The sequence below is a fragment of the Colossoma macropomum genome, unplaced genomic scaffold, assembly GCF_904425465.1.
Source record: "Colossoma macropomum unplaced genomic scaffold, Colossoma_macropomum, whole genome shotgun sequence".
Lineage (NCBI taxonomy): Eukaryota > Metazoa > Chordata > Actinopteri > Characiformes > Serrasalmidae > Colossoma > Colossoma macropomum.
Window position 1 is genome coordinate 15657438 of NW_023494791.1, and position 21759 is coordinate 15679196.

Sequence of the window (21759 nt, forward strand, 5' to 3'; positions counted from 1 at the left end):
GAATACTGCACTCAATACTGAGATTTTACTGCACTCGATGCGATGCAAGGCTATGAGAGTTAATATGAGTTTCCTCTAATTTTGGTCATCCATGGATGTGGTTGCTATGGAGTGACTCAATGTGCATTTGGCAAAAAGGTAGTGTGCCATGGCATTTTTGATTAAGTGGCTGTGATTGGTCTGGAATTCTCATGTGACCACATGTTTCTTGTGTGTGTTGTGTCCGCTCCATTCTGACATATTACTGCTTTCAGTTCTGAAATAGTGCTTGCCGCCTCAGCAGCAGCTTTGATAAATGTCTGCTCTGATTACTAGAAAAATACAGGCCTCTCAAAACAGGAAAGGAAAGAATAATGCAGGGCCCATAGGAAAGGTTTGTCACCGGCGTGACCGCACCATTACTTATGCCTGTTTTAGTTATTGCATGTGTCTGAATTATGGGCAGCCTGTAGGAGTGGTCAGGGTCCTCCTTATTCTTACTGGAGGACGTTATGTTTGGAGACATCTTTGTCTAATAGGTCAAATCTAAAAACAATTTCTGTCCTATTCTTTTTAATTACAGACCCCAGAGTTTATGTCCTTGTCTCTGTCTCACTTCATCCACAGGCCATTTAAGAGCTAAGCCATCATACGCCAGCTTCCATTTTCATGCTCTTTTGAATGTAAGCCACTGCGAAAGGACTCTATTATTCTATCCTTATGTGTTCCTTATGGCGGTTCAACAGCTTGTTTTGATTTGTCACTTTTGGAAATGTTTTGCTGCATGTCACAAATTGTTTTGATGGTTTGGTTGTGCTTGTCCAGTTCTCCAGAGGGAGATGGCTAAATAAGCCCTGGAGGAGTTGATCTAGATGATTTCATGTGACAAGCGAGGAAATGATTTGTCATCACTGATTTTCCCATTTGTTGGTGACAAGACTTGAGATGTATACCTGTGTCTTAATGTGGTTGTGTATGTTGAGCTTTAACCTCATGAGAGTACAACCACACAACTACATGTGTTAGATGTTACAGGGGACGGTTTTCACTTTGAACAAAACAGGCTGGCCTGGGCTAGAATGGAACATTGAGATTGGTGTCCCTAATAGACATTGATGGAGCATGTGGGCCACTTCCAATCAGAGTCAGCTGTCAGTTTGTTTTTGTTTGTTGAAGACACAATACAAGTTTGATTATTTCTTGCCTTAGTATCTTTTATTGTGCCATCATATGATAAAAAAAAGAAAAAACAAGAATTCTTAATAAAAAAAAAAAACATTTAACTCAGTATGTAGCACTCTAGTGTTAAATAAGATGGGCTCATCAGTTAGAGCTATCTGTAGATAGTTCTGCAGGTAGTACGTAGAGCTACTGATTGTAGTACATTCTTTTAAAAAAGTGACAAATACTGCTTCTTGGCCAAGGAAGATCCAGTTTAGGTTCCCTGGACATGCTCTTACACCCTTAAAATAACTGCTAGCAAGGGTTCCTTGAGTAATGCCATAGAAGAACCACTTTTGGTTCTCTAAAGAACCTTTGAAAAAGAGATTTGTGAGTGGGAAGAACCTTTTAAAGGTTTAAGGAAGCTTCACATAATGTTACCATTTTAAGGATTCTTTCTAGATACTTTAAATTATGTTGAGATTCTTACCACTCTCATTTACAAATATGATTCGTTAAGTAACTGTCCAGTCATTTTCAGTGATTCAAATGTGGTTCTTCTATGGCATCATGCAGAGAAACTTAAACAACCTCATGCTACCTACTACACCAAACCATGCAGGGTTGCACTTTTTAGATGCAAAGCACCTCATGGATTTGACTCACTCACTCATTCACTCACTCACTCACTCAAACATGTAACAGGCTTCACAAGGGAGCGCTCAAGTAGGTTTTGATGCTCAAACAAGAGTGGTGCTTCACATCAGTGACACTGTGCCCTTGTTTTTTCTTTATATGTGTATTCTTGCAATAATGTGTATTACATTTTCTGTGCTCCCTTCCCTTTTCTGTAATTGTGTGAGCCTTTCCCAGAACAAATACCTTGTTGGTGAACATTTACTTGGTTAATAAACAATTATGGTTCTGTTCTCTGTGTTAGCTGTATCCGAATGTATATGCTCTCGGGTTGAGACTCAGCCTCTATCTCTAAGTTGGTGGGCTGATTCTGAAGCACACTGCCAGAGAAAGCAGCCGGCTCTCTGGAGTAGCACTGAGATCAGGCCTATGATCTACTATTCTGTAAACACAGAGCTGAAATTAAACAACTTTATTTATGTACTGAGCTGCCAGGATGACTCACTACAGAAGACCTTTACCTGCCTCTGTGCTCATTTTCCTCAGAGATCCTTATATTGTATACTGAGTGGGAGAAAGAAGAAGCATCGTTGATGTATTGATTTCAGCTGGGCTCAATTTGACAGAAAATATAGGCTGCCCACAGGGTGTGGCTCTTATTACTTCAAACTGCCTGAATACAATTCCAGCTGACTGAAGTCTGCATGATTAAACACTATTCTGCTCATCTTTAGTGTTTAAATTATCAAAGCTGAATAAAGTTTATCATTTAACATGACTAATAATGTTTTTTTTCTCTTTTTCTCTCTGTTGCAGGACCTCCTGTAAGTACAGTTGACCTACCTGTTGCCCTTGTTGACTGGATTGTGGTAAAGTGACTCAAATTTTGTGACATTTGTGTGTTTGTGTGGTTGTAGAAGTGAGAAGATGAGTTGCATACCACCGTGTGGGTTTTACAGTCATCACACTCGCATATACTCGCACTTACAAATGTGAGACTGCTGTGATCTGATCTCAGTAAACAAAAATTCAAGTCGACTCACAAAATGATTTCCCTAACTGTCTATATATAGTATGAATGACCTTTTATTGATGTAATCTTCCTTCCTACTGTATAATCAGTCACATAAACACAAGGGTGTTGCTGTATTTAACAATAGCAGTGGCCTTGTAGAAAGGAAAGAATAATGCAGTTTATACATGTGATAAAGGAGTTGGACAGCACTTTTAACCCCTCAAACTTCACATGTCTTTATGTGCTTTTACACTTCAGTTCTTCATGTTACTCCATAGCTTACATAGTAGTTATTGATTAATTTATTAGGGATGTACCGATCATGAATTTTTATGGCCGATCCAGTTCCAGTTTTTTTTTACAGTCAAATGGGCAGATGGCTGATTTTCATTCGCTTTTTTAACCCAAAGCTCACACAGTTAATTTTATTGTTATACTTTATTGGTTCTACAATGGAGTTTTCTAATTTTGCTGCCTATCTATGCCCAATCTGTAAGCAGAATAACATCCTGAACAGAGCAGCATCACTTGGTGCAGAGGGGGTTTTTAGTGTCTTGGAGGCTCTCAACCAAGAATACCCAGTCAGTCCTGAGATTTGAACCCACAACCTTCTGCTCACGTCTCCTACTATTATTCACTCTTTACTCACTTTGTTTACTTCACAAGAATGTATAGTTGTTCTTAAGGTTAATAACTCGTAATAAGCATGCAGTTTAAGGGGCTAAACACCCATCAAGCCACTACTCTCTTGTACTCCTTGGACTGGAACTGCGGTGTAAAGGTGTATAGCTGTAGATGATTTTGCTAGGTTTAAGTATCTAGTAGGCACTGTTCTCTTGGCCTGTTTAGTCTGTCTGAAATACATCGTTCTCCTTTAGTTCCTGGAAGTCATCGGCAGGACTAAGAGTGAACTCCACTTACATTATAAACCTCTACACATGGACCTCGCTTATTTTATCTATATTAGAGCAGAAGTAACCTGTAGTTATAATTTCTAGTTAACCCTTAGAAGTTGAAAGCTTTTTTCCATACTGTTAAAATGTAATTACATCATTCTATTTATAATAATGTAGCAAGTCACACAATGAATTACGTTTACAATAGATTTACATTCTTGTCGACAGGTTAAAGGCTCTGTTTTATTTCCATTTTTGTTTCTTTCAGTCTTAATAAAAAAATGATCAAATCCATAGGATGCTTTTTCTTTCCTCAGAGCCAGATGGTAAATACATCAATAACTTTTCATCAAATTCAAATCATAATAAAATAAAATAAAAAAAAGGGGCAGTCGTGGGCTGGAGGTTAGGGAACCAGCCCTGTGACTGGAAGGTCACTGGTTCGATCCCCTGAGCCGACAGTACGTGACTGAAGTGCCTTTAAGTGAGGCATCTAACCCGCAAGTGTGCCCCCTGTCCCCTAGTGTGTGTGCATTCACTAGTGTGTATGTGGTGTTTCACTGCACGGATGGGTTAAATGCGGAGGTGAAATCCCACCATTGTGGGACCAATAAGGGTTGCTTAATCTTGAAATACACTTTTGCTTTTGTTGTCACCAGCCATAACTGAGACGTCTAAGGGTTAATGAGACCAAACTAGTGAATTTCAGGTTTTAGTTTGACTCAGGAGTACAGAGGACCTGGCTGTGGATGTGTAGGACATCTTGATGAGAAGAGGCTAGTAGCGGAGGGCAGGAGAGGACTAAAATTAGGTGCGGTTTTGGACAGCTGCGTCCCTGCAGAGAGAGAGTGAAGGTCGGGCTCCTGCTCTGAGCCCTGGCAGTGATTAATGAAACAACAGCGGCCACAGACAAATAACACAGAGCGACCTCAGTGCACTGGGAGAGCACACACGCATGCAGATGCACGTTCCAGTACCTGCTCATGAAGTCTAAACCCATTTCTAAAGGATTATGAAAAACTCCATTGAATATTCACAACATCGTACATTAACTTTGGAAACAAGGGAATATTTGAACTGTCACTCGTGCAAGAAATAATGTTTATATTCATCCATGGAGTCACATTAATCATTCAGGTCTCTTTAAAGTGACAGAAATCACTGGAACAGCAGGACTGTCACTATAGGACTAAGCTCAGAGTCTGCCAGCAGGAATTTTAAAAGACTAAGAAAAGAGAGACCTGTGTGTGTGCTTCGTTACTTGCACAAGCATGCACTAATTTAGTGATGTACCAATATACTGGATCAGTATCAGCACCATTACTGACCTTATTTAACAGATTGGAAATCAGTCAATTGCAACAGTGACATTTTTATAATTGTAGGACAACATAATACAAAACTGCACAGTCCTAAAAAGAATTTGTGTTTGACCATCTTGCTTATTTTATTTATTATATACTTAAGTGCCCTGTTGGAGCACTGCTATTGGGTCGATTCTCTGAGTTCAGGAAGAGAAAAAATAGAATCGGTGCATCCCTGCATCAATTCAAGACATGATCACATTATACAAAATATCCACGCTATGCACTTAATTAATACCAGAAATGTGAGAAAGAACAGTGGTTATCAAGTAATCAGTGCAGCTAAGGTGATGACCACCTACAAATCAAATGTGTTGCCTTTTATAATTCTGGGTAAAGGCTTTAACTGTCACAGCCAGTGATTAATTAATAATATGTTGTACTCTTAAAAAGTGTTTCTGCAGGATAAGAGGTAGACATTTGTAATAATCCCTGGGTAAGGGATTTAACTGTCAAATCCAGTGATTAATTGCCAATCAGCAGTAATGTGACTTAAGTGCTGTGCTCGTTTTCACTAGCGGTCCAATACTCCTGTGGTTTGATGGATGGTCTTAGCTTTCAGCTTGTCTGCTTTATGCTGATCTATTGCAATGGCCTCTGACATTTCTGAGAAAGGAGCAGGGAACTGAGGTACATAGATTATCCTAGGCCAAGTAGGCCTACGTTAAGATAACACAATTACAGGTGTGATTGCAACTGTACAACTTCAAGAAATTGGCCCTTTCCTGTTCTCGGAAAGTGAACACCTCGAGAAGTTTAAATACATAATAGGCTCTCGTTCTTCACAGGTCAGCACACGGGGGCATAGCCTTTAGCTGCATCTTAGGCAGGACTAGTTCAACACAGCCTTTAACAATCAGGACTGACATAAAGCTGACACCCATTAGAGTCTGCTCAGAAGGGTCCGATGTAAACCATGTCCCATTCAGATATAAACGTTAAAAAGAGCGGACTTGTATCTAAATTTAGGAGTTGGTTCCTCCTAATTAAGACCCCCTCCCCCATAGAAAGTAAAGGCAACTAGTTGGGTGGGTGGTTCTTAAAATGTACAGAACATATAACTATGTGCATATATATATTGCATTGAGACCCCTGTAGTTAATGAATGATAAGCCTCAGTATGTAATTTGCCTGGGCTTTTAAGGTAGTATGATAAGCTAGTTTGCTAGCTATTCTGCTGAATAAAACAGAATAGACCAGCATGCGTTGTGTTCTGGTCTAAGCTAGATAATGCTGGTTTCGTACTGGTTTAGCTGGTCACCCAGCATAGTCAAACTGGTTGACCAGCATACCAGCATCCAAAACACAACATGTGCTGGTTTTGCTGGTGATTAGAATAATAACTTCTGTTGCTGCTGACCAGTGTACCAGGATCCAAAATGCAACATATGCTGTTTTTTTCTAGCAGTGTATGCTAGCTTGCTAGTAAAATATTTAATGGGTAAGATTTCAGTACAGTTTACTGAAGCCTGAAGCACAGATGTGTAGTTAATATCCCTGTACAGTTGCTGTGGGGGAAAGACTGACCCCTCTGAATGTCACTATATAACTCACACTCTGCTAACAGATATGTCCAGATATGTAGCCAGTAACCTATGAGCTTGTGGTCAGTGGAAAAGTAACGCAGTGTTAGTGGGGAAAACATGTGGTATTATAAATGTCATAAATATTATTTAAAATCCTGACCTTTTCTTATAGTACAGTTATAAAGAGCTTATCCAGAATTTTTCCTCACTAAAAGATCTGAAAAGAAAGTCTTATCATCGCATAAGTCACAGTAACAAGCCAGACTTTTCACAGTTGTGCAGAATGTTTGCATTGCGTTAGTCTGTAGAGGAAGGACTTCTTCTAATTTCATAAAAATGTGCGTATTTATTCCAGTCTTACATTCAGTAGAAGTGAATGTGTGCATGTTTTGGGCCATAGCAGCCACTTGCCCTCATAATGCGATGGTGCTCTGGGGTATATTCACCCCTCAGACTCTTTCTCTTCATTGCCCCAGCAGCACTGCAGATCTAATGAGAGCCACATGTGCCCTGCTACTGTGCAGCTCAAATGAGGGGTTGTTTCCGGTGGGTGACCTTTGGCCTTGCCAGACGCTTCTCTTGGCCAGTCTGGGCAGCCACCCAAAAGCCCCTAGTGGCTTGTTCCCACTCAGCACCTGGGCTTGCACCTCAAACTTCAAACTACAGTGAAAAAAGTGATAAATAGAATTTACTTGAATCAAATTTATACATCATTTCCTATTGGAAATGTTTAAATATAGTAAATTCAGTGCATTACTTCTTTCAGTATACACACTCATGCAGATGCTTCTTCCCAGCCCCACACAGTGTTCTTGCACTCAGGTCTCCCTCTCTTACTCTGTAAATCGCACACATGCTTCTTCATAGGACACATACTTACTTGCATAACATGGCACCCAGCAGAGTCGTTCTCTCCTTTGCTCTATATGCTGCACATACAAACATTCCATACAGCTGTTTCCATCTTACACACACCTCAGACTACTGCTCTCGCAGACTTTCACATGCACATTGTGTCACTTTCAGAGCTCTTCATGATCTTACCTCTCCCACACACCTCATGTCTGCTTCTGTCACTCATATAAACAGAACTGTATGGTAGAGCTCCATCTCTTTTATAATAGGGCTGCATCATATGGACAGTATATCAGGATTATAGTGATATATTGCAGTACACTTGACAGTATAGTAAAAGCACATTTGTGAGTCAATAATGTATGATGTAAAATGGCTAACGATTGACCTGCCTTATGTTGATATCATTATAATAATAGACTTTATTGACTGTTGTTGTATTAAATGAATAATAGGGTCTGACTGATATGAAAACCTTGTGACCGATACTGATTTTAGGGACAAAATTTTTTGTGTTAGAATGTGTGATCTTCATGCTAAAGGTTGGGTTTGGAATTTTTTTTTTATGTTATGGCATTTCAACCATGATGCTGATTTTGTAAGTTCAGCCTGTATTGCTGTGATAGAAATGAGCATTTGAAACAGTGAAACAATGAATGAAACAGTTCTTTACGATGTTTACAATCATTAAATATATATATAAAATAATAATATATATAAAATGGTACGAGGGTTTAGTCAATACCAATAAGTTCATAAAATCTCAATATCAACCATTGTTATCAGCCAGCTCGCGTAAACACTCATCTGGAACTGTAATTGGTCATTTTTATAAGTGGCTTAGTGCTTTTACAAGCCACAAAAAGACATGTTTCATATGAATATGCTAAAAACATTTTCTCTGCAGCAGGTCATTGCTTAAGGCTGTTATTCAATTATTACTGAAACCGTTCCATGCTTGTTCATGGCTGAACACAACCTATTGCATTTCAATGGAGTATGGACAGATCAAAGAGCAAAGCCAGGAGATAGCAGCGAGGATGTTTTTGTCTCTCTATAACAGTTTCCTCTCAGGCTGAGTTTTGATAAATGACTTCCCTTTCTCTACTGCAGGCCAAGAAAAAGATACAGACACACACTCATACACACCAGACATACGCAGGGTGAAAGTAACCTACCACTGCCTCTTCTCACGACAGAGTGTCAAAATGGCTATCAGTGGAAAGAATATTACAATTTGAAAGATCAACCAGCTGTTATGGCTGTTCTGGCTGTTGTGAGGGTAGACTTATAAGCCACCACTTTAAAAAAGCCATTGAATGGCTTGTCTTTGTATTGAAAATAACAACGCAGAATACCTCATTTTCTCAAATCCTGTAATTTTGACCAATTCGTTTTGTGGTAGAAGAGCTTGATGGAGGGTAAAAGAGATCTCTGCCTGCACCAACTCAAAATCCGTCATATGTTCTTTGCATGTGTGTGCATCTGAACAGTTAGTTTCTTTTTTCATTAAGACATGTATTCTTTCATGTTGATAACAATACGTAACCCATGAGTAACACCATGAAAGCCTCAAATTTGCATCCAGTTTCATTCTTATTGGAAAAAGTAGAACATTAACCGAAAGAAACATGTTTATTGAAAAAGATTTCAGACGCCAAATGTAATAGAATCGGTTTGGTTTGGTGTTTGAGTGTTTTCACTGTTTGTCGAATGCTCTCAGTGTATGTTTGCCTGTTAGCACTTTCTGGCCTTGCCACGATGAAATCTCTATAATTTGATCAAAACTCTCTTTGCTTCATATTCATAATTCACATCACTAAAATCCTTCTAAAATGATACTGACTGATGAATGTAGAATTTTATTATGGCTTGGCTGGGTGTTTGGATGTTTGATTCATAATGTTGACAGGTTCTTTCTCTATTTTGTACCTATCTCTCTCGCCCTTTTTCAGGGTCCTCCTGGACGAGCTGGCTTTCCGGTAACTGTCTCAGAACTGTCCTGTTGTGTGTCTGTCTTTTTTCATGCCTGACACTTTCCCACTCTCTGGTGTCTTTTTACTGAGAAGCTGGCCCACAATTTATGCTACATTATGACTATTTACAAGATGAAGTAATCATATCAAAACTTCTACAATGTATAAATGCAAGAATCCTCGTGTTCAGCTTCTCTGAGACACACTGAGATGTTTTTTCAACAGAGTGACTGAGTACATCCAACTAATGTAATGACAATACAGCTATTGTCTACAGGATGAGCTCTCTTGATTGACCTAAATGTTAAAATAAGCCCTATTTTAGGTTGATATAGGCAGTCCAACTTGGTCATTGTTTAAACTGTGTGTTGTACATTGGTTGGTATCTTCTCAGCCCCTCTGCTGTTTACCTTAACTCTCTCTTTAGAGTTTCTGGTGAAATGCTAATATTACTAACAAAGACCCAAACACATCTGGTCCTCATCATAGCATGCTATAAGGAGGCTACCCTAGAGCTGAACTCTGCTCTAACCTGCCAATTATAACTGGCAAACCCCCCTCACTCATGACAGCTCTGCTTGTGAAACCCAATCATTAAACTTCCCAAAAAGAGGGTGAAATGGAAGAAATGGCTCACTCATTCAGACATTTTGTGAGATATGTTGACAAGTTTGGTCAAAGTTTGGATGTGACTCCTGCCATGATTTATGATTGATTGCACTATTAAGAAAACTCTTTTTTTCCATAGGGTAAATAGAGACATATACTGCATATAAAGCATAATGACGTTGGCGTGAATATTATAATTGACTTTTGATTATGGAGAACTGTGATTTGTTCATCTAAAGCAACTTTACACATTTGACTGCGAAATTGCGTCTGAGTTTATTTTTACTGTGATTGTTAGGTGATTCATTTCAGTACAGATGGGCCTTGTTTTGTGCTATAGCTTGCTGGATTGTATTTTTTTCTCCTATTTCTAAGTAGGTTCAGCTAAACATTATTTGATAACACTTTATTAAAGGGCAGCATTTACAAGGCTACATAACAGCTACATAAGCCTTGCATGACAACTGATATACACCTACAAAAACATTTATAAAGGCTTATTCCAGCAAATGTCAGTTGTTTCGCCAATTTTGATGTATTCACCTCAGTAAGTGTTACAACAAATGACGTTAAAAACACATGTTGAATCCTTAACTGATTTGGACTTCGGACTAAAATCCTTTGGCTCTGAGTATACCTTAATTATATTTATTTTATTAAAATCATGAATGAACATTCCAGTTTGTCACTGCCAAAGCAATCATGATTGTTTTTATATTTTTTATTTTTATTTTGCCTTTATTTTAAACAGACAAGCCAATAAGAACATATTTACAATGGAGGCCTAAAAAGCGCCGCAAAACACTTATAAAGAAAGGGAAAGGGGGGGAGAAAAGGAAAACCACAATAAACACACAAAACACACTTACACACGCGCACACACACACACACACACACACACAACAACAACAACAACAACAACAACAAAGAGAGAAAAAAAAAAAGTATAAACATGTACTAGTATCACTAGAAATATAATTGATGCAGCCCTTACAAGCAGTAATTGAAATAAAAATGTCCAGCTTTAGTGTGTCTTGTAGCTTGTTCCAGTCCTTAGCAGCAGCAAACTGAGATGATGAAGAGCAGAGGGCAGCACTGGGTTTAGGGTCTTTAACTTGATATAAATAAACGACCTACTGTAATATGTAGCATATTCTGGTTGCTGTAGCTCACCTAAGGGGGTAAAAGTCCAAGTAGAGTTTTAGAGATGAGCGTAAACCAGTGGATTTTATGTTGAGTAGTCAAAGAAGACCATTTGACCAGTGAGTAAAGAGCACAGTGATGTGTTTTGAAAGGGGCATTTGTAGCAAACTGTATAGCAGAATGATAGAGAGAGTCAAGCTTTTGAAACAAACTTTTGGATGCAAATCTATAAATGATATCACCATAATCAAACAGAGGAAGTATAGTTATTTGAATAAGCATGAATGAAGAGTGATTTCTATATAAAAAGCTGTTTACCTTAACTTTTAACTGCAGCTTAGAAATGTGATGGGAAAAGGATAATGTACTATCTAACCAGATTCCTAAGTACTTGTAAGTGTTGACTTCCAAGACCGTGTTTCGGTAGTGAGAACAGTCTTGAACAGTTTGAAAGTCATGATGTTTTTCATTAAAACACAAAGAAATGTATGTAGTTGCAGCAAATATGTATTTTGATAGTTACTGTTCTTAATGTTACATTACATTTTCAGTCTCTGGGGCACATTTACTTTAAAACAAAGGGATCTAACTGTTCACCATGTTCTGTGCTCTAAAATAAAGAAGTGTGGTTAAACAAGGATCCGACTGTGAACTGAAACTGTGTTTCAGCAGTGACATGCATAATTATTGTTTTAATTTAACTCATGATGCATCTCAATCTTTCAATTTACTTTAAAAAAAATCAAAACGATATCTTGATGATGTTATATACACACATACACCATCTAAGCTGCTTATCCTTCTGGATTGAGTCCTGGAGTCATTGGCCAGAAGACAGGAAACACTCTGGACAGGTCACCAGTAAATCACAGGGCAGACACACAGACATATACATTCGCACCTAGGGGCAATTTAGCATCTCCAGTTCACCTGACTGTATGTCTTTGGACTGTGGGAGGAAACCCACACAGTCACAGGGAGAACATACACAGAAAGGATCCTGGTCACCTAGCCAGGGAATCGAACCCAGGTCCTTCTGAAGCACTGTGAGGCAACAACACTACCCATTGCCAATGCCTTGGGTTAAAATAGATCATAACATAATCTTTGTAAATATATGGTCTGAATACTTGTTTTCTAAATAGTTTTTCACTGTGGGATCACAGTTTGAACTCATTCCACAGAATGGTCCATATGGGTTTGTCAAAGGCTTATATAGGTGTCATGTAGTCTTATGGACGCTGCCCTATAGTAAAGTGTTTCCCATTATTTTTTCATTCACAATCTAAATAATCCTAATGGATAAAATAAGGACAGGATTGTTACTTAAATAAGTATAATAATAAACAAGTATAATAGTTCTTAATTATTCTTAAAGAAGACTGAGACTAATCAGAATCAGTTTTATTTTGTTAAGTATGTTATACATTCTATAAATTTAGCATGAGTTGAGGTGAGTGCACACATGTATGACATGTTAAACACTAAACAGACCAGACAAGTATGCAAGGTGAAACAGACAAATATAGATAAAAAGAGCCAAGGTGTAAAAGGATGAGTTTGTGAATATGTATATATATGCAGAGTCTACAAGTGCAATGTGCAATGTGGTAATCCAGTGTGATAAAATGATACGTTATGGTACATATGATCTATTTTGCACAGTGGTGCAGTAAGGGGTGGGGTGTTGTGAGGTTCAGTTTAAAGTGCATTCAGTCTTGAGGTGGCTACACTAGAGAGCCTACTGTCAGCTGTAAGCTTGTATCTAGAGCATATTCTTAACAAGGCCTCCTTTGTGTCTTGTAAAGAGGGAAGAGTTGGGCAGATACTTTTGGCGGCGGTCTGGTTAGGAGAATGAATCCGGTCCAACTAAATCCCATCTTCCTTGTAAATACACCTGAGAGATGTCTACATTCCATCATTTTAGAGACATGTTTAATGCCTTTTCACTGACCTTTGGCCAGTCTCTGTCAAAATAAAGACTATTGGATCCCGGTCCTCTGCAGTCTATTGGAAATAAATTTCAAAAAGAGGGTGGGGGAATAATGACTACAAATAATGAACATAAAATGACAGGCACTGAAAGTTCTTGCTTCTTATCCAATGCACCAAACAAAAGAAGTATTTGGAAAAGCAGTAAAAAGAAGCAATGTTCTGTTAACTCCTTTATGGCTCTAAAGATGTAACTGTTGAGGAACATCATGTTTTTATAGAGAGAGGTGAAGTAATGCACTTTGAGCTCCAAATAAAGCCATTTTGAGGACTGGTATCTTTTTAAAGATTCAGTGACAGAGTACAAAGGGAAGCCAAACGTTTAACAGCTTCTAGATCATTTAGACACAATTGATATTTATATGTTTTTACTTATTGTTCATATTATAAGTCTTGCTTCATGCTACTTATGAACTTTGCCAAACCTAACAACTTAGCGTAGTTCCTCAGACCAAAAAGAACCTGGGTCAAACCTCAGGGAAGCAATACAAAGATCTTTTTTGTATTTTAATGTTTAGCTCTAGAACTTTAAAATGCATCAAGAATTCCATCAGCTACCTGTTAAGCACCACTTTTTAAGAATATGAAAGTCAGAACACTTATAGTATCCAGCTGCCACACTCATATGAAAAGGGTTTCATTTGTAAAGCTAAAAAAACTTGTCCTGGTACATGCAGAACCACAACACAGTAATCTGACAACGTGACTTCACACAGAGTCATAAAACTGAAATAGTATTTCTCAAAATCAGCACCCTGGACAGATCCAGCTGGATTCAGTCACCATTCCTCTGGGGACATTTACTACTTTTTAGCAGTTGAGCTCTAAAGGTCAAAGGACCTGAAAATTGGATTGCTTTACTCATGTATGCATTTTTCTTAGAACTTTAAATTCAAATTATTCTCATGGCAGAAACTATTATTATTAATTCAGTAGCCTTCAGACTGAACTCATAGAGTTGAAGCCACAGACCACTGCAGATTCCTTGTTTTAGTGGCCTTTGTTAGTACCCCCGTCTCTTTCCATGACACATCAGTAGAGTAAGACATCAGAAAGCTGTCACCACTGGGTGAAACCTATCACCCTCATGCACTCACCCACCCTGTTAGCAGCAGACATAAAAACAGCTTTAGAAAGGAAAATGTTAGCATAGTAAGTCATTTCAGTATGACATAAGTTTATGGTCATATTAAAGAATTAAAGCCATGAAAGAGTAAACACTAAATCAACTTTGATTCCCCAAGATAATGATCACTAACAAATAAATCATAAATAAAATGTTTAGAAACTAAATACTGTAGTTAGCTCCAAGTGTATACTATAATACGCTATAATATAATATTAGATAATCTTTAAATACACCTGCAGAGCTCATGAAAAGTTTGTTCTTTCTTCTTCAAAGTGAAATTTTCTTTCTTTTTGAAGTAATTACTATCTCACTCTGCTCTATCTGACCGTATTCAGTGCAAAATGAAGTCCAAACCATTGCTATAATATTTGTTCGGCCTTAACCTCATGCAGATGTGTATGACATACCTCTGCATGCTATGCAGGACTTTATCAGCCTCTTGAGAGACTACTGTTTTGATTTTATTGCTTTAGCACACAGTGGGCAGCATTTCAGTTCTTCATTTCAGATTCAGAATACAGCCTTAGGTGAAAAGGTGCAGGCTGTATTCCTCCTGCCACATACTATAAGAGTCAAACACTTCTAACAGTTCAGGCATGCTTAGCATTGCTGTCATCTGTTTCTTAGTCACCTCATCAGAATGGATTCTACGATGTGGTCAGCTACCAAATATCATGTCAACGGTTTTGGACGGACTGGATATAATAGTGAGAAAACGGACTGTATTAACCTCCTTATGCTCTTATTTGAATTTGAATAATCACTGATGAAGCTTGTTTTCTGACCAACTTTCTCTTTATGCACTTAATCTGGTCTTGCATAGTTGGGCATCGGCCCTTACGGTTCAGACAGTCTATGGCATGTCTGCATCATCAGTATTCAACCAGCTATTGAGATAATGCTTGGGAATCTAGAACACTGCATTAATGTCAGACTGGTCAGCTTGACTTTACCAACTTTTGTTTAAAAGTACTACATTAGTACTTTTAGTACTTTTGGAATACATTAAGGGCCAGTTTCCCAGTCCCGGATTAGGCCTAATGCTAGACTAAATGGGGTTTTTATGATAAAACCCCATGGACATTGCAGTTTTGTTCAAGACTAGGCTTAAATCCTGTTCACAAAACTGGTCCCATAAATTATATACAGTGCATATTACTAAATGATAAGTATTTGGGGAAGGGCTTGAGCACCCATAACTCTAATTTGTTTGTAAAGTGAAGCTGGTGGTAGTGACAGTAGTTTTAGAGATTCATTCTGTTAGAATCATTGTTCATCACTTTCCTCTTGACTTTGCATTGACCATTAGGGTGACAAAGGATCATTGGGCATTCCTGGAAGAATGGTGAGTGATTTGAGAATGTGCACTAGTAGCCCACTTAGTTAGTCTATACAAACTGACTATGGTCTCTTCAATAACTAGTTGCCAATGTTTAGTGGCATGCCATTCACATCAATGTAAAGTAAAGCTCTTAGTCATAATCACAAAATAAAATCATGCCTTCACTTTTAGGCCTACGGCTATAGGCACAGTTAACATGTGCAAAGTAATCTATTTATTTGGCATGGTATAATGAATGATACATAGAGTCGAATATACAGAAAATGTAATATGTCTGTTTGTTTAAATTGGCTTCTTCAGTCATAAGTTTGTTAGAGCTTTCAGTATAATGATATAATCATGTGGCCATTCGAATGGCCTTGTAGAAATTATCATATACTATCACCATCTGTGTAAACTCAGATGACTATAGTGATTTATCTTCCCCCATAATGATCAGGAAATGTCCTACTGTGCTGTGACAAATAGACCACACTCTCTCCATATGTGATTTGTAACATTTGAACAGGGTCTGAGAAACAGAGCTTTCATTCACTTTGCTTTATGACAAACACACCTCAAATAATGCCATTGTAGCCAGTGAATTCCTATGTCTTGAATAAAGGTTTTATCTATCCACTGTCCAATCAGAAGAGCAGGCAGGGGTCTACTTTGAGCTGCACATTATCTTTTAAGAGCCTAAAATCAGGGGCTATCCCAAGAGGAGCTTTTGGATGGGAAGCTTTGGATATTTACCAAACAGCCATGGAGATACAATACATGCATACGCATATTTCAATTTCAAGATGAGAAAAGCAGATTTCACCAAAGGCAACTCGTGATCCCTTGTCGAAGTCATAGTTTTGCCTCCTTGTTCACTAAGATTTGTGTGTTCTAAATTTGGACATATTTTCAGCCCAACTCAACACACTGTGTATTATTACAAAAATCAAGACAGCCAAAATCTTCGTAGGGCCGTACATGAGCCTCTGCTCCATCCAGTAGTTTTTTTTGGAAAATATTTGACATTTTCAGGCAAACTAAGTGAAAAAGTAATTACTGCTATAAATAATAAAGCTACAGAGGTGGTTTCCAGTCCGGCTGATTCATAGCGGACCTCTGGTACTCCTTTGGGACATTTTAGCATTCTGACCATTTGTGTGGTCACTTTTTCTTGACAACAGTTCCTCTCTAAAAGCAGATTTTAGCAGCGTTTAACTCCTACTGTGAGCCCTGAACCAAGCACCCCATATTTCACCCAGTGTTTAGCTACTATGTGGTCCTGCAGATTCTCAAAGGAAGTTTTTTTTATACCTCCCCCCAGACCTCCTCCACTGACCAGTCTACTTATGAGAAAAGTTAGCATTCCCCTACTGTCAATTAGTCTAGCGCTGTGTAATGCCCTAGGGCTTCCATGGCCTGAATCACACTGAATATTCCCATCCCTATATCCCTGCTCTCCTGACCCCAAATGCTCCGATTCCTCCACATCCCAATGCTCCCATTTCCCAACTTTCCAAACGCCCCCACTCAGGCTGCTGCATGTCCGTGTCCTCTCCGTGCCTCTCTAACCCCGGTTCCTCTCTCTGTCTCTCTCCTTCACACTATGCATGTGACTGTGTCTGCTGTGACTGACCAGGGCTTAAAGGGAAACACGGGGGAAAAGGTAAGTGCAGGACGGCAGCCTGCCTGAGCATAACCGAGACTTCTTTCACTGTGGGTGGTTGGGTTAATGTGGAAGGAGAAGGCTTAGCCCAAAGTACAGTGCAGGCAGGTATCATGATTTATATCAGGGAGGCTTTGGGCTTTATTTTGAATGGCCTTGAGGGGGGGTACTTTCTGAACACGTTTCCCACAATGGTTGGATTACCTGCGTTTATTCTCTGTGAAGCAGCTCGGTAAAAACTGGGCTGGAGTTTTTGGATCCCTTTATTAAAAAACTCCCTGCTGTAAAAAGAGAAATGTTTGGAATGGACGAGGTTTAGAAAGACTATCCACTCATTTCAAAATCCCATTTGGTAGCTCTGTGTACTTTCCATTTACTGTTATCGGGACAGTCACGATTTTAAATTCGATTATTCACTAAAAAAAGAAAAAAATTAAGTTTGGCAGTTTGCATGATGGCACTGCATATTTCATTATAAGAAACAGAACTTGATGGACATGCGAATTTAGATGCATTTCCAGTCACAGAGCAGTTTTAAAGGCTTCCTAATGTACGCTTTTCCAAAAACGTATTTTAAAATCTTTGAAAGGCTATGCATAGTTTGTTATCAGAGTGGTTTGATTTAAAGTGATTGATTGTGGACAAACGTACTGACTCTTACTGATTTCTCTTCAGCGGTGGTGATTGAAACAAGGAGTCACAATTTTTAACAGCAATATAGCCATTTTATTTAATTTTTCAAAACAACTAGTGAATCTACTTGTCTTTTGACTTTTTATATGTAATGTTTAAAAAGGTTAATCTGGGGGAAAAATAGTTTTCTTTGGATACTATATTGACTGTTAACACCCTGCATGTACCTCACAGTTTAGACCAAAGTCTTTTCTCAAAACTGTTGTACACCAATGTCTCAGGTATCAGAAAGCATTCATAACCATTTCACGCAATAACTTTCTATGAGGGAGCTTTTAGATGCATCAAATTCTTCAAAAATCTAGTTCCTATCACCACCTCTGTGAACAATTCTGACTCTGTAAATTTCTCTAGAACAGGGCATTTCAGTCCATTCTTGTTATTTGGCCTTTTAAAAGCTCTGATTACTTCATAAATAATCAAATAATTGGTAGATTACTTTATTACTGATATACTCTATAGTGATAGCCTGTTATTTTGTCTGTTTGTGCCAGTATTCATGATGATGAGGAATTACATAGCCATTACATTGCCATTGGAATTTTTGTGTAGTTGTTGCTAAACCAAAGATTGACAGTCTAGGCCAGTAGTTCCTGTGATTTGTGGTGCCTGAGGCAGAACATTCAGAACATACATCTAAAGCAGAAGCATGTAACTTATCCTTCACTGCCACAGAGTGGTAGCGTACAAGTCAGTTAGGCTAGCATTCCAAAAAAGCATGGTTTTGCTAGACCGTCTCTGGAATTATGGAGAACAAGAAATAGTGTAACCACCAAGTCTGGAAGTGGAGAAGCAGACAAGGTATGATCAGATCCTTATCCAAAACAATCGGTGACCTTTTTTCATGTTTCTCTGCACAAGTTGTTTCAGGAGTTCATTTTTAGCCACTCTCTTTAAGAGTGGTTAAGGCTTAGTTTCCTGCTGGGGAAAGTCATGATTGGACAGTAGATCTTGGTTATAGATCTTCATTAGATATCAAAACAACCTCTTATGCTGCACACGCCGGCGCAGACTTGGGGAACTGCACTAGCCCTGAAATTGGCAAGCTTGACGTCTTCCACTTAACAAAACCAATATTGAATTTTTGGGGGACACATGGAAAGGCAGAGAGGAAAAAGCAGGTTAATCAGTGATGGATTGGTTTTGTCTTTCAAGGAACACTGACATAACACTGTGTTTAGCTTTGTCGCAATGGATTTCTTACAGGAGGAGATGAAATCATCTGAGCCAACTTTCATTACTGTGGTAGAACCTTAAAATACAGCGCATTTTCTTTGCCTGTTTCCTGGGAAGAATTTGCTTTGGCTGATTATATTTGGACTCTTTGTTACTTGGCCATTCCAAGCTGCCAAAGACCTGTAACTTAAGCCTCTAAGAAGGATATCTCTAGATCTTCAGTTGTCCAATTGCACAGATCTCTGTAAGATTCTGTGGGTAACCATAAACCACAAGGGCAAAGCTTTCTTTTCTCTCTGGCCTGAATTGGCCACTGCCTGGCTTGGGCAGCATCAATCTCTCTCTCCGCTAGCCAGGAAGGGCCACTGATGTACAAAACCTGAGTGTGAAAACAAATACGCCCCCTGGATAAAACAAGCATTTGCTCAGAAACATTAAAATCACCTGTAATTTGACGGATGCCTGGGTCATCAAAGATGTCTCCCTGATAAGGTTTCGCGAGAAAGAGCTAATTAGGGAAAGTGCTGGAAACTCGATAGCGTTCAGGTCTGGCCTCAGAGTTTTGTGGGATTGAGCTGGGAGGCTGGGTACGGCATTATAGACTGGCTGACACTGTGCAAATCACCCAGGTTGTGCCAGAGAACCAGTCCACTGGGCCCTGCGCTGTTTACTCTGCAGTGCTCCCCAACCCTCCCAGCAGTGCTGTCAAGACTTAAAGTATGACCTTGAAACAAGAACCAAGAACGGAGTCTGCTGAAGTACTTTTAGCCCAAAAAACGCGTTTACCACACAGGCACATGCATGTTCTCTTAGCAAGTGTCCTAAGACTGCTGTCTGTGTGTGGAGGCTTAGTGGCAAGAGTTATGTTCAACAGATGTCACAGGGTGTTTTAGAGAGAGTTTTTCTGGTGCATGTATATTTTCACTGAGTGCTGTATTTGGCCTTTATATTCAGATGGTAGATTAGAGAGAGTCCCACTTTCTTTCTCCTTTCTGTCAGTTCTTCTCCTCATCACCTGTCTATCTCTGTATCTGTCCTTAGGGAGCACCAGGGGAGCCAGGTCTGTCTATCATTGGCCCACGGGGACCTCCTGTAAGTGTTTTCACCACCACTAATACTATCTTACAGTACTTCCAGTCAGTCTCTGTAAATGAAAGATTTAGCTTTTCAGATTTTGCAAAGCAATATTTTGTTGACTTTGCTATGTTTGGCATATTTTCCAAATCTCTAATAGCTTTTCACTATTTGAGGAACTGCCGTTCATCTCATTTTTCATGCTGGGATACAGATTTACAACTCCCTTTTTGTGTACATGGGTTGGTTAGCATGGATAAATCACCATGTTTGTGTCACACCTCTAACATCTGAGCAGTACTCTGTCCAGAAATTTGCAAGGTTTTTTGCCCAATCAAGCACACAAATGCCTATTCTCTGTAGCATGCAGCTCTTCCAATGGAGATGAATTAGACAGAAATCCCATAGCAGGTTGCATGGAAATACTTAGGCTTTATTTGAGCACTGAGGGGCTTTGATTTGCCAGTAATGATGGTCATTTGGAATCCCATCTTCATTAGGGAGAGAAATGAAAACATCCCGACCTGTGAGATAATGATCCAGACACTAGACTCCTAGATTGCCTCTTATTGTACTGCGTCTATAAGCGAATGGTTGGACTCCAGATGAAATGGGGCTTGTCCCAAAACCCCGGCACCCACTTGCCTTCTACTCCCCACATTCCAAGCAGAAGTAAGACAAAAGGCTAATGTTTCTCCCTCAGAAGTGCAATTTCCTTTCTGATTATGCTGTGAAGGGCTTTGGCCACGCTTTGTCCTGTGGTTTCACAATCCATCCTCCAGCACTCCTGGCTGATGGGCCGGGGATACCTTATGGCAGGGCCGGCAGACTGTTCAGGCAGGAGCACACATCTGGTTTTCAGCTTGCTGATTGCATGCCTCTCTGTACCCTCAGCCCACCGCTAGTAATAAGGCATTAGGAGAAGACAGCAGGTCAGGACAGGAAGGGTCGTGGCAGAGGGAGGTGTCAGAATAGGATAGCTGTAGGGGGGGGGGCTTTTCCAGCAGGTGAAGCTGACAGCAGGAGCTTTGTGCTGACCTGAGAAGGGTTCACAGGGGTTGATTTGAAGAAGAGGTGTGGAGAGGCCAGCGGAAATGATGGCTTAAATCAACCAGGTGGACCTGACTGGGCGGCCACACTGTGTTGTTCACACACAAATGAAGAGATTATAGAAGAGACAGAGCCCTCATTGCCCTCATTGATGACACGGTCTTAGACTGTCACTACATGTCTACCATGATTTCACTGTTGTTCTTTTAAAATAGTATGTTCTTTAAAGAAACTGTATACTGGCTCTGTCGTAATAAGGCCTCATATCTTCCAATAAGTGACTTTATATAACTTTAACATAGGTTAACGTAACAAGATTTTATTCTAAGTAATGTTGCACCATTTAGATCCATCCAGTTGAAATGTGTATACAATATAAAGGACATTGCATGTTTTCAGTTTGTTTTAAAAAAAAAAGCAACTGGTTTTATATGTTAGCAATTATATATAATCCTGCATCCTGCAGGTTTGTAGCCCAGAAATGCAACATGCTGTCAG

The 21759-nt window shown here is 39.2% G+C and overlaps 1 protein-coding gene across 18 annotated transcripts in view; it reads left to right on the plus strand.

Annotated features, from left to right (window-relative positions):
• Nucleotides 1–21759, plus strand: part of col13a1 (collagen, type XIII, alpha 1) — a 101435-nt gene that overhangs the window by 38323 nt on the left and 41353 nt on the right. For 14 of the 18 annotated variants that reach the window (XM_036574087.1, XM_036574089.1, XM_036574090.1 and 11 more), the window contains exons 3-7: nt 2593–2600; nt 9388–9414; nt 15591–15626; nt 17242–17268; nt 20179–20229. In XM_036574087.1, coding sequence (XP_036429980.1) covers nt 2593–2600; nt 9388–9414; nt 15591–15626; nt 17242–17268; nt 20179–20229 — 149 coding nt within the window. The remainder of the gene's footprint in view (nt 1–2592; nt 2601–9387; nt 9415–15590; nt 15627–17241; nt 17269–20178; nt 20230–21759) is intronic. The other 4 variants (XM_036574102.1, XM_036574104.1, XM_036574098.1 and 1 more) reach the window with 3 other exon arrangements.